The sequence below is a fragment of the Pimephales promelas genome, chromosome 8 (assembly GCF_988280905.1).
Source record: "Pimephales promelas chromosome 8, fPimPro1.hap1.1, whole genome shotgun sequence".
Classification (NCBI taxonomy): domain Eukaryota; kingdom Metazoa; phylum Chordata; class Actinopteri; order Cypriniformes; family Leuciscidae; genus Pimephales; species Pimephales promelas.
The window spans coordinates 6,569,006-6,581,906 of NC_142776.1; the positions used below are offsets into that span (position 1 = coordinate 6,569,006).

The following is a 12,901-nucleotide window of genomic DNA, read 5'->3' on the forward strand; positions in this document are numbered from 1 at the left end:
TTTTCGCCCCCAAAAAAAAACGTAAGGGGTAACACTGTGGTTTTTTTTTCTGGTCGAAATTTTGAGTTTTGATATCTCAGCACTGGAAAGGTCTAGAGCCTCCATTGTTGCACTCAGGTCTAAGTCTCATGGCCCTCTATCAGAATCCAGAGTTTTGAGAAGATTGGGGATATTTAATTTTTCGCCCCCCCAAAAAAACGTAAGGGGTAACACTGTCGTTTTTTTTTTTCGGGTCGAAATTTTGAGTTTCGATATCTCAGCACTGGAAGGGTCTAGAGCCTCCATTGTTACACTCAGGTCTATGTCTCATGGCCCTCTACCAGAATCCAGAGTTTTGAGAAGATTGGGGATACTTAATTTTTCGCCCCAAAAAAAAAACGTAAGGGGTAACACTGTCGTTTTTTTTTCTGGTCGAAATTTTGAGTTTCGATATCTCAGCACTGGAAGGGTCTAGAGCCTCCATTGTTGCACTCAGGTCTAAGTCTCATGGCCCTCTATCAGAATCCAGAGTTTTGAGAAGATTGGGGATATTTAATTTTTCGCCCCCCAAAAAAAACGTAAGGGGTAACACTGTCGTTTTTTTTTTTCGGGTCGAAATTTTGAGTTTCGATATCTCAGCACTGGAAGGGTCTAGAGCCTCCATTGTTACACTCAGGTCTATGTCTCATGGCCCTCTACCAGAATCCAGAGTTTTGAGAAGATTGGGGATATTTAATTTTTCGCCCCCCAAAAAAAACGTAAGGGGTAACACTGTCGTTTTTTTTTTCGGGTCGAAATTTTGAGTTTCGATATCTCAGCACTGGAAGGGTCTAGAGCCTCCATTGTTGCACTCAGGTCTATGTCTCATGGCCCTCTATCAGAATCCAGAGTTTTGAGAAGATTGGGGATACTTAATTTTTCGCCCCCCCCAAAAAAAACGTAAGGGGTAACACTGTGGTTTTTTTTTCTGGTCGAAATTTTGAATTTCGATTGCTCTGCTCTGGAAGGGTCTAGAGCCTCCATTGTTGCACTCAGGTCTAAGTCGCATGGCCCTCTATCAGAATCCAGAGTTTTGAGAAGATTGGGGATACTTAATTTTTTCGCCCAAAAAAAAAAACGTAAGGGGTAACACTGTCGTTTTTTTTTCGGGTCGAAATTTTGAGTTTCGATATCTCAGCACTGGAAGGGTCTAGAGCCTCCATTGTTGCACTCAGGTCTATGTGTCATGGCCCTCTATCAGAATCCAGAGTTTTGAGAAGATTGGGGATACTTAATTTTTCGCCCCAAAAAAAAAACCGTAAGGGGTAACACTGTCGTTTTTTTTTCGGGTCGAAATTTTGAATTTCGATATCTCAGCTCTGGAAGGGTCTAGAGCCTCCGTTGTTGCACTCAGGTCTAAGTCTCATGGCCCTCTATCAGAATCCAGAGTTTTGAGAAGATTAGGGATACTTAATTTTTCGCCCCCCCCCCCCCCAAAAAAAACGTAAGGGGTAACACTGTCGTTTTTTTTTTCGGGTCGAAATTTTGAGTTTCGATATCTCAGCACTGGAAGGGTCTAGAGCCTCCATTGTTGCACTCAGGTCTATGTCTCATGGCCCTCTATCAGAATCCAGAGTTTTGAGAAGATTAGGGATACTTAATTTTTCGCCCCCCCCCCAAAAAAACATAAGGTGTAACACTGTCGTTTTTTTTTCTGGTCGGAATTTTGAGTTTCGATATCTCAGCACTGGAAGGGTCTAGAGCCTCCGTTGTTGCACTCAGGTCTAAGTCTCATGGCCCTCTATCAGAATCCAGAGTTTTGAGAAGATTGGGGATACTTAATTTTTCGCCCCCCCCAAAAAAAAAAAACCGTAAGGGGTAACACTGTCGTTTTTTTTTTCGGGTCGAAATTTTGAGTTTCAACATCTCAGCACTGGAAGGGTCTAGAGCCTCCATTGTTGCACTCAGGTCTATGTCTCATGGTCCTCTACCAGAATGAAGAGTTTTGAGAAGATTGGGGATACTTAATTTTTCGCCCCCCAAAAAAAACGTAAGGGGTAACACTGTCGTTTTTTTTCTGGTCAAAATTTTGAGTTTCGATATCTCAGCACTGGAAGGGTCTAGAGCCTCCATTGTTGCACTCAGGTCCTAGTCTCATGGCCCTCTATCAGAATCCAGAGTTTTGAGAAGATTGGGGATACTTAATTTTTCGCCCAAAAAAAAAAAAACGTAAGGGGTAACACTGTGGTTTTTTTTTCTGGTCGAAATTTTGAATTTCGATATCTCTGCTCTGGAAGGGTCTAGAGCCTCCATTGTTGCACTCAGGTCTAAGTCTCATGGCCCTCTATCAGAATCCAGAGTTTTGAGAAGATTGGGGATACTTAATTCCCCCCCCCCCCCCCCCCCCCCAAAAAAAAAAACGTAAGGGGTAACACTGTCGTTTTTTTTTTTTCGGGTCGAAATTTTGAGTTTCGATATCTCAGCACTGGAAGGGTCCAGAGCCTCCATTGTTGCACTCAGGTCTAAGTCTCATGGCCCTCAATCAGAATCCAGAGTTTTGAGAAGATTGGGGATACTTAATTTTTCGCCCAAAAAAAAAAAAACGTAAGGGGTAACACTGTCGTTTTTTTTTTCTGGTCGAAAATTTTTGAGTTTCGATATCTCAGCACTGCAAGGGTCCAGAGCCTCCATTGTTGCACTCAGGTCTAAGTCTCATGGCCCTCAATCAGAATCCAGAGTTTTGAGAAGATTGGGGATACTTAATTTTTCGCCCCCCCCCCCAAAAAAACGTAAGGGGTAACACTGTCGTTTTTTTTTTTCGGGTCGAAATTTTGAGTTTCGATATCTCAGCACTGGAAGGGTCCAGAGCCTCCATTGTTGCACTCAGGTCTAAGTCTCATGGCCCTCTATCAGAATCCAGAGTTTTGAGAAGATTGGGGATACTTAAATTTCGCCCCCCCCAAAAAAAACGTAAGGGGTAACACTGTCGTTTTTTTTTTTTCGGGTCGAAATTTTGAGTTTCGATATCTCAGCACTGGAAGGGTCCAGAGCCTCCATTGTTGCACTCAGGTCTAAGTCTCATGGCCCTCAATCAGAATCCAGAGTTTTGAGAAGATTGGGGATACTTAATTTTTCGCCCAAAAAAAAAAACGTAAGGGGTAACACTGTCGTTTTTTTTCGGGTCGAAATTTTTGAGTTTCGACATCTCAGCACTGGAAGGGTCTAGAGCCTCCATTGTTGCACTCAGGTCTATGTCTCATGGCCCTCTACCAGAATCTAGAGTTTTGAGAAGATTGGGGATACTTAATTTTTCACCCCAAAAAAAAAAACCGTAAGGGGTAACACTGTCGGGGTTTTTTTTCGGGTCGAAATTTTGAATTTCGATATCTCAGCTCTGGAAGGGTCTAGAGCCTCCATTGTTGCACTCAGGTCTAAGTCTCATGGCCCTCTATCAGAATCCAGAGTTTTGAGAAGATTGGGGATACTTAATTTTTCGCCCCCCCCCCAAAAAAAACGTAAGGGGTAACACTGTCGTTTTTTTTTTCTGGTCAAAATTTTGAGTTTCGATATCTGAGAACTGGAAGGGTCTAGAGCCTCCATTGTTGCACTCAGGTCTAAGTCTCATGGCCCTCTATCAGAATCCAGAGTTTTGAGAAGATTGGGGATACTTAATTTTTCGCCCAAAAAAAAAAACGTAAGGGGTAACACTGTCGTTTTTTTTTTCGGTTAGAAATTTTGAGTTTCGATATCTCAGCACTGGAAGGGTCTAGAGCCTCCATTGTTGCACTCAGGTCTATGTCTCATGGCCCTCTATCAGAATCCAGAGTTTTGAGAAGATTGGGGATACTTAATTTTTCGCCCCCCCAAAAAAAACGTAAGGGGTAACACTGTCATTTTTTTTTTCTGGTCGAAATTTTGAATTTCGATATCTCAGCTCTGGAAGGTTCTAGAGCCTCCATTGTTGCACTCAGGTCTATGTCTCATGGCCCTCAATCAGAATCCAGAGTTTTGTGAATAATCAGAATAATGAAAATTGCATGTAAATGGGAGTTTGCTTGTCTCGTGTAAACATCGTACTGCGATTATTTTCTTTCTCTGATTATGGGAAATAATCACATTATTGGTGCACACTGCCATCGTGAGGCCATTGATCATAACAGTAACAATAAAACTCTTGTTCTCTTTCATGCATCATTTGTAGTTTTATAAATATACTTGCTCACACACATACACATTCACGCCATTCTGTCTCCCAAGGACTGCTGGATCTGGTTCCACCTTAGGTCACTGAGGGCATTGGTAACAGTACAACACACACACACACACACACACTACTTGTTGGTGGTGATTGTATTTGACAGCTCGGAGGCGTAGGAGAGAGCCGGACTGAGGTTGTGACAGTCGGATCTTGTGGCAGCATTGATTGCTGGGTAATGGGTGCGGCTCACAGCCATCGACCGGCTGCTGGGCTTCATCCGCCTACAACTCCCTTTGGGCCGGAGGAGGCAGACAGACAGACTTTCCTTTCCTGCTTGTGTCAGATTGTGCTAAGAGAAACAAGGTGACGAAGAAGGATGCATCTCAGTTCTAAAGCTAATCAACAGAGTTTCGGGTACTTCACAATCTGTCATAGTATTGATATTTTTCGCAAGTGACAAGATCTTCAAAGTTGGAAGGTTTAGCAGGAACGAATGTTGCAGGAAGGTTGAGGACATTTTAGGAAAGAAATTAGCAGTTTTGGAAGATCATTCGGTTTATACTGCAGGTTTTAATTCACCCTTCTACAAATTAGACCCTCAACAAAGTCTTAAATCGGAACAGAAAGTCTTCAATTCCTAAAGTGGCAATAAATGTCACATGTACTGCAAAAGATGACCATCTTACTCCTTTTTTTAATAGTTTTTTGTTTTCCTATTGAAATATAAACTTGAGATGCAAAATAACATAAGATGTCTTGATTTTTTAAACTGAACAAAATTAAGAATACTTTTAAAAGCAGAACAAAATGTCAATGGGGTGTGAAAACTTTAATTAAAGCAGCATTATGTTATTTTTTTAAATTTTGCTCTCAGGGTCCCCCTACAGTTGGGAAACAGTATTGTCTTCTACCACTGTCGTAAAATCTGTCATGGTTCCACCAGGGAATACCATAGGGGAATACACGCGTGCATTTGTTGACAAGCGATACCCCCGAACTCTGCAGAAGGAAGGAGATCTCATATCTTGGGCAGATTGCCAGCGTTGCGTGTGAAATGTCTTCATCCCAGGTACATTGGCATATATTTCAGCATGTCATATGAATATAGTGTCATGGGCTTTATTTTTTTTTTCAAACGTCAAACGATCGAGTAGCTCACTGTGGCGAGGGGTGCGTGGTTCAGCGAAGTCTGTGGCGGGAGAGCGGGGGCGGAGACAGGCAGTTCAAATGAGGAACACCTGTCTGTGATTTCAGTAATTAGCGTGAGGAGACCGCATATGATGCACACCGGCAAGACGTTGGTCATCGAGTGTGTACCTGACGCATGAAGCTGTAGCCAGCGGGAAGAGTGTGCAGAGACCAAGCACGTGAAGCTGTGTTCAGCGGGAAGAGATTTATTGTGGATTTTGTTTTCTTTTGTTCTATTCTGAGTTAATCTATTTTGAGCGCAGAGAGCGCTGTGGGGAGAGTTTAAAGTTCAAATAAAAGTGCACGAGCCCCAGTTATCGCCGACCCCGTGTCTCCTTCAATCACCCACACATCTTACAGAACCTTTTTATCATCACACTGGTGCCGAAACCCGGGCGTGTTAAGCGCCCTCTACATTGGATGCGGATACAACACATTACCAACAGTAAACTGATCGAGCACGAGCTCTGTTTCTGACACACTTCACATTTGGTTTTACTTGCTGCTTCAGCCATGACAAAGAGGTAAAAAAAAAAAAAAACGCTCGTTGTGCTCTCGCGTTCGAATTTGAGGAAGTGGGGGAAGTGACGTATGCCGTAAAGCAGTCGAATCTTGTTTATTTTTGTGCTCGGGTTCCTACCCTCTCCGCGAAGTTACAGAGTGCCAGTAAAAGCGATTCAGACCACGTCAGGCTATGGCAGACCTGTCATTCAACCCATTGTAAGTAGATGTACCATCTCCAGGGTTTTGGAAAAATATTATATAGGTTAAAAAAACTACATAGTGCGGCTTTAAGTCGATTTTTCTAAAATAAGCTGTATGTTTGCTTAGTAAATGAAGGTTACAGTAATTTAAGAATCTTTAGACATTTGCAGTGGAATCAGAAGGAACAGTAAACATTATTACCCTTGGGAATTGGCTAATTTTCATTTATATTTTTTGAAAAATGAAAAAACCATATAGACCGCTCCATTAAATTTTTCATTAAATTGTATTTCCTTGGTCTTCAAAAGGCCTTTTTTTTTTTTTAAATGTCTTAAATTAAAACCTGAAAAAACCCTGTGCTTATATGAAGACAAAAAACATGCAAAATTGCACAAGAACTTACCTTCAGAGAATATCTTCTCTTATTGGCAAAATGTTTAAATCTTTTATAGTTTTGCTTGAGAAATTTATTTTTTAAAGATGTTTAGATATTTTTCTGAACGGAGAGACAAAAATACTTCTGCTGCGCCAATATAAATAAGATTTCGTTCATCTTTGAAACACAAATGAAGATATTTTAATGAAATATGAGAGCTTTCTTTTCCTCCATTGACAGTGCACACAACTACCACTTCTATTCTTCAAAAAGTTCATAAAGAGATTTTAAAACGAATCCAGTGGTTTAGTACAAATTTTATGAAGACACTCATTGGCGGATTGAATTTAAGCTTTTATTCAAATTTTATTTTTATTTTTAGGTGAACTTTAATTTTAACATATAACTTTTGATCTTAAAAATGTATTAGTAAACCTTAAGATGAATAAACGTTTTATAAGGCTTGTTCATGTTAACTAATGTAGTTAAAGGTGGGGTAAGCAATATTTGAAAAACACTGTTTGAAAGTTGGTCGGATCTACTCTTCTGTTTATTTGTGTGCTTCTTTGTCGTTCGCTCATCATCTTCGCTTTATTTTTCATTGTTTTTTTGCGCTTTTGCTTTGATAAATAGCCATTCACTCTTGCATTGTGTATATACCGAAGGCCAGCTAGTGAGAGTTGTACAGGCTGATGATTGCTATGTCGTGTTTACTGTTTAGTGTCCTTGTTAGTGCACTCGCCTCGCATGCTGGTGATCGGGAGTATGGGGTCTCTGCGGAACAAAAGTGGGGATTTCTAACTTTTGCCTCGACCACTGATCTGATACCTCCTATTACTGTCATGCTGAGACCTATCCCAGATAGCAACATACAGTGATTAGCATAAGTAAACACACTCGTGCTAAAGTTGACTATAAAGAGGAATTAAAAATCATCTTTTGGAAATTGATCTTAATGCCATAATTAAACAAAATGAGGAAAACTCCAACCTTTAAGGACACCAATTTTCTTTGTAAATGAATCATTGTTCTTCCTTAAAATACAAGTCAGGACACCCCTATATGTTAAATTCCCATAGAGCCAGGCAGATTCTAATTTTTTAAAGGACAGTTATTTCATGGATCTAGGATGTTATGTATCCTGATAATGTTCCCTTTGGCCTTTGGAATTCAAATAGCCCCACATCATCACATACCCTTCACCATACTAGTGATTGGCATGGTTTTATTTCAGTTAGCCTAATAGCTGGTTTGATTTGCGTTGAGAGATGATCTTATGGAAAGTATCCCATTCCAATATCCAATAATATACAGTATGATGATATGGGGCTATTTTAATTCCATAGGCTAAGGGAACTTTAATAGGAACATTTTTCAAGGGAGCACACACAAAAAAAAATGGTGTCCTTAAAGGTTGGAGTTTTCCTCATTTTTTAAATTAAGACATTAAGATGAATTTCCAAAAGATTGTTTTTTTATTCCTCTTTTTATTCAACTTTAGCACGGGTGTGTTCACTTATTCTAAGCACTGTAGTGTCACATGTGTGGTACATGTGGATTCCACACGGCCCAGATGTGGGCCGGATCTGGGCCGACACTATGTTGCTGTCTGGGATTGGGGTTGGAGACCGACTCAGATCAGGGTGGCTAGGATTGGAGCTTTGGAGGCGGAGCAATGAAGACAGGGGTGAGTTTGTTTGGGTTGATTTCAAATACATGTATCAACAATGTTCAGCCACGAATTTGAGAAATTACATCCTGCAACTTAAACAAAGGTTACCAAATGAAACCTCATTGTAAGTCATACCTGACTTATTGCATTGTGGAGGTCAGTCATACATGATGCATCAAATCACATGATATAAATAATTTATTTACATTACAGCGAATAAAAACGAAGAAAAATAACATCACAAGTATGTTAACCTATTGGAAATATATAATACATAACCAAGGAGAGCCTTGGAGAGCTCATTTTTTTTTCTATGGTGTCATAGACAACAAATACAAGGCAACATGTGGCACACCGCTCCAGTCATCCAGCCGTCATCCATTCATCCATCCATCCATCCATCCATCCACACTCCTCTTTTCCAGACTGTTGCAACCCCAGGGAAGGGGTGTTTTTGGCTGTATGCTCTGATGCTTTGACGAAGCTGACTGCCTGTTCTCTTTCCCACTGAGCTTTACTCAAGCCTGCATGCCAGGTGGAAAAACCACTGCAGGCCCGTCCCATGAGGCCCATCCTCTGTGCGCATCCTATGGGAATCAAGAGACGAGAAGGTTTGCACACAGCCAAGAGTCCCGCCTCAGGTCTTACACACCTCTCTGGAGGGGGTGTGTGTTCCCACAATTCCCTGGGGCCTTTCTCTGCAGTCTTTAGCACATGTCACTCTAAGTTTAAGGGTTCGTCAGATGAGTCTGGTGGAGGCCCGCAGGGTGTTTTCGGAGTTGAAGTGTGGAACGTTTTGTTTCTGCCGTGCTATCCGATTCCCACGTGGACACCTTCTGTAAACACACAAAAAGGTTTAATATTCCCAAGCATCTTCCTAAACTTGTAATGAGAAGCATTTCTGTGGTTTTCTGTCAAAATGAAAGGTTGATGGTTTAACGACAGCCATAAATATCAGTGACCAGGCACTGTAATTACCACAGGGACATGCCGTTAATGATCTGTCCCTCACAGACTGCGTGACTTCGCCACTTCCCATAAAATGTTGGTCGACCAAGCCTCTTCTCATCGACTAACATTTAGTAGACTATTAGGAGGCAGCCCTATTAATATTAAATGGACGTAAACAAAATAAGAAATATTAATCAGTCCCTCCAGGATTTCACGATTTTTTTGTGCGATTTTTGCGATCAAAATGACTGATTTTGTGGTGGTAATTTCCAAAAATTTGTGAAAAAATTTGCGATTTATATATAACTTTTACCATAATAATTCAGTCCTTCCAGAAAAATGCAGAGTTTTTTTGTGATTGTTGCGGGCAAAAATTGATTGATTACGCAGCCCGTTTTTTTAAAAATGCGATGTAATATGCAGGATATTTATGCAATTTTATGCGATGAAATTGCAGGAATTTGCAAAAATTGAGGGAACTTGCAAAAATTGCGGTTTGATGAAAAAGAGAAAAAAAGTGATTCCCCCAACATCCTGTTCTCACTAGGCTAATGTAAAAGTCATTTCTTATTACTTCCTTTGATAAGCAAGCATACATCATAGAAAGTGCTGGGAATATTTAATTTCTCATCTTGTTTTATTTCAGACTGTAACGAGTGTAAATAAGGTGTGGCCCCTTTAAGAGCTGCGCGCTCCCTGTTGAACTCTCTGCAGTGTTATATGTGTGCCTAATTTCTATGCTAATTCTTTTATCTTATGTTGTTTATTAAGTAACGATGTGACGGTAGAACGTGTGACAGAGAGTTAATACGAGTTCGATTTGTGAGATGTCAATCGCCTCTGTGAGTCTGTCTGGCGTCGCGTAATTGCGTCACTTCATAACGTTCCCATGGAAACAGGGGGAAATGGCTGCTCTTGTGTGAAGCAAACGCAACATTTTTCAACTTTTTGCTAAGATACATTTGACTTTTTTTGCAACGAAAATGCGAGGATTATGAAATTATGCAAACCCCGCATATTTTGCACGGAAATCGGCAATTTATGCGGCGAAAGTGCGGCGTGTTTGAAAAAATGCGGCCCCCGCATAAATATGCGGACTTTGGCTGATTTTGCATTGAATTCAGCGATCGCATAATCGCGTTTTTCTGGAGGGACTGATTAATATTGTAGTATTATTATTGTAGCTGAACTTGGTTTTACCAAGTAACTATTAGATTAGATTAGATTTTAGATTAGGGCTGTCAATAAAAAAAATATATATATATATATAATAATTAAATAAAAAGAATCACATATCAATACTTGCTAATAAATCCCCTAGAAATGATCAAGTTATTGACAAGAATATATTGAGTTTATAAGTCAGTATGTAAACATAAGCCTGTCATTGGCCTACAGTCAATAGTAATCCAATTTTCAACTAAGATTTGTCTGAGGTAGACATTCACACAAGGCTTTTTAAATAGTTGATATATGTCTTACAAGCAAGCCTGCATCACTTCATTTCTGAAAAAGTTTCTTTTTACCATTGTTGGAGAGAGTAATGCATTACTTTTACTTGTCACTTTTTATGGAAAGTAATGTTACCTTACTTTTTCATTACTTTTTATGACCTGGACTAGGCTTGCTTGTTTTTGTTTTTTGTTAAAGGAGAACTCTGGCGCAAAATAAACCTTTGGTCTTATAACACATTGGTACCTAGTCGACCGTTCTCTGAGATTTGTTTTCATGATAATCGAATGTATAGAGTTTTATCTCTAAAAACTGTTTAACGTATAACGCTAGTACTGGGGCATTTACTAAGTAAAAAGAAATCGCTAGTTAATACCACTAACAAGGCTTAAAATAGCCCCACACTAACGCAGTAACATAATGAGGGTCCATACATGCAAAACAAAGCATTGAGAACTTTATAAGTGTACAGACCGTTTAATAAGAAGACAGTTCACTTCATGTATACAGGCAGCAGCCATCTTTGGAAAACAGTCTCTAAGTCGAACCACGAACGCCGTTCATACAGTTAAGTTCACTAGGCACGTTGTTCGTGGTTCGACTTATCAAGACTGTTAAGATGGCTCCTGCCTGTATACACTGTATAACAGGTTCTTTCGCATAATTAATTGTATTACATTTATGCATTAAACATATAAAGTATAAAATGCACAGAAAAAGGCAGACAGAAAGAGACGAATGGAAATCAGATACTGACAGACAGGCACTTGCTGTGGTTTAAATTGTCTCATTAACAGCTTCTCTCTCTTCCCTAGCAGCTCGGCAGGGGAAACCTTCCACCACAAGGAATCTTTATTATATTTTCCTCTTCGCTTTATTAAATGTCATGTTTTGCATAGGGCAGAGTGCGCCCCTGGCTCTTAAATCGGCTCGGAGGCAGCAGGGTACGCGGGGGACACTGATTCCTGACCAGACCGAAGCTGTTCCTGTTTTAATTAGTTCCATCCTCTCGCTCGCAAACATTTACTTTTACACAGTGAAGAGAACCTTTAACTCACTGGCTGTACGGGTTGAGAAAACCAATCACCTACCAAGTCTTAAAGCATTACATTCACAGCGCAAACTTTTTGCCACAACAGCCAATGACGGTGAAATTGAAAAAACGGCCATCCGTATTTCTTAGCAGCCATGAAACTGTTTTGTGCATTATTTGAATTAAATATCAGGGTTTTTTGTTGTTGTTGTTGTTGTTTAGCTGTGACAGTCTAAACCATTTTCCCTTGCTGAAACTGCACAGTGAAGACAAAATATTGATTTAATTTCTCATGACTTTGTTTATGTGAGAAGTATCCCAAATATACTGTACTGTTCAAAAATCGGGGTTTAACTCTGATGCATTGTGAACACTACAGATGTGTAACTCTCTCAGAAATAATAATTTGACATAATTTATTTTCAAGGGCCAAGCAATAACAAGTCAATGAGAGACTAATTTCAAGTGACAGGAAAAACTGACCAAATGATATCATCACTGTAAATGGGTGGGGTTTGTTATCACTATAACCGCAAACTGTTCAAAGGGCTTTAAACAATTTCAGACGATGAATAAGGGTCTTATCAAGCGAAACGATCGCTCATCTAAAAAATAAATAACAAAGTTTAAGTTTTATAAGCTCAAATGCTCTGTTCTGTGATGCGATTCCTGTTCGAACTCGTTCATGAAAATGAACAAATCTTTTTTCGTGTCATTTGGTTCATTCAACGAACGAAATGAACAAGTTGACTCGGGAAAAGATTTGTTAATTTTGATGAACAAGTATGAATAGGAGTCACGAACGCGCATCACAGAACAGAGCAAGGCGACCATTTGAGCTTATAAAACTTAAACTCTTTTATTTTTTTTAAATGAGCGATCATTTTGCTTGATAAGACCCTTATTCATCGTCTGAAATCGTTTAAAGCCCTTCCCACTGAAACTGTCTTTTGGATCTTGAACCATTTGGTTCCCATTGAAGTCCATTATATGGAGAAAAATGCTGGAATGTTTTCATCTAAAACCTTTATTTCTTTTCGACTGAAGAAAGAATGACATGGACATCATGGATGACATGGGGGTGAGTAAATTATCAGCAACATTTTTTTTTTAAAACTCCTTTAATGTTTTAATTAATTGGCAAATGAAGACCTAAAAAAAAAACATGAGATTTTTTAATAAAACATTTTATTTTAGCTTAATGTATTATTTTTTTATCCACACTTTCAGTTTCACAATAAAGGCAACATTTTGAACAAAAAGCTGAGAAAATCAAAACTTTCTGATGCAGAGATCTACTCTTTCAGAAGATCCGTAATTGCCCCTCCTAGCATCTAAAAATGAAAACACAGAAACCCGGAAAATTCT

At 39.6% G+C, this 12,901-nt stretch overlaps 1 protein-coding gene across 2 annotated transcripts in view; it reads right to left on the reverse strand.

Annotated features, from left to right (window-relative positions):
• Window positions 1–8,277: 8,277 nt before the first annotated feature.
• tmeff2b (transmembrane protein with EGF-like and two follistatin-like domains 2b) overlaps window positions 8,278–12,901 on the reverse strand; it is a 70,190-nt gene continuing 65,566 nt past the window's right edge. The window contains exon 9 of one of the 2 annotated variants that reach the window (XM_089133813.1): window positions 8,278–8,930. In XM_089133813.1, the coding sequence (XP_088989939.1) occupies window positions 8,837–8,930 (94 nt within the window). In that variant the 3' untranslated portion in view covers window positions 8,278–8,836. Of the gene's footprint in view, window positions 8,934–12,901 lie in introns of both variants that reach the window. The other variant, XM_039689606.2, reaches the window with a different exon arrangement.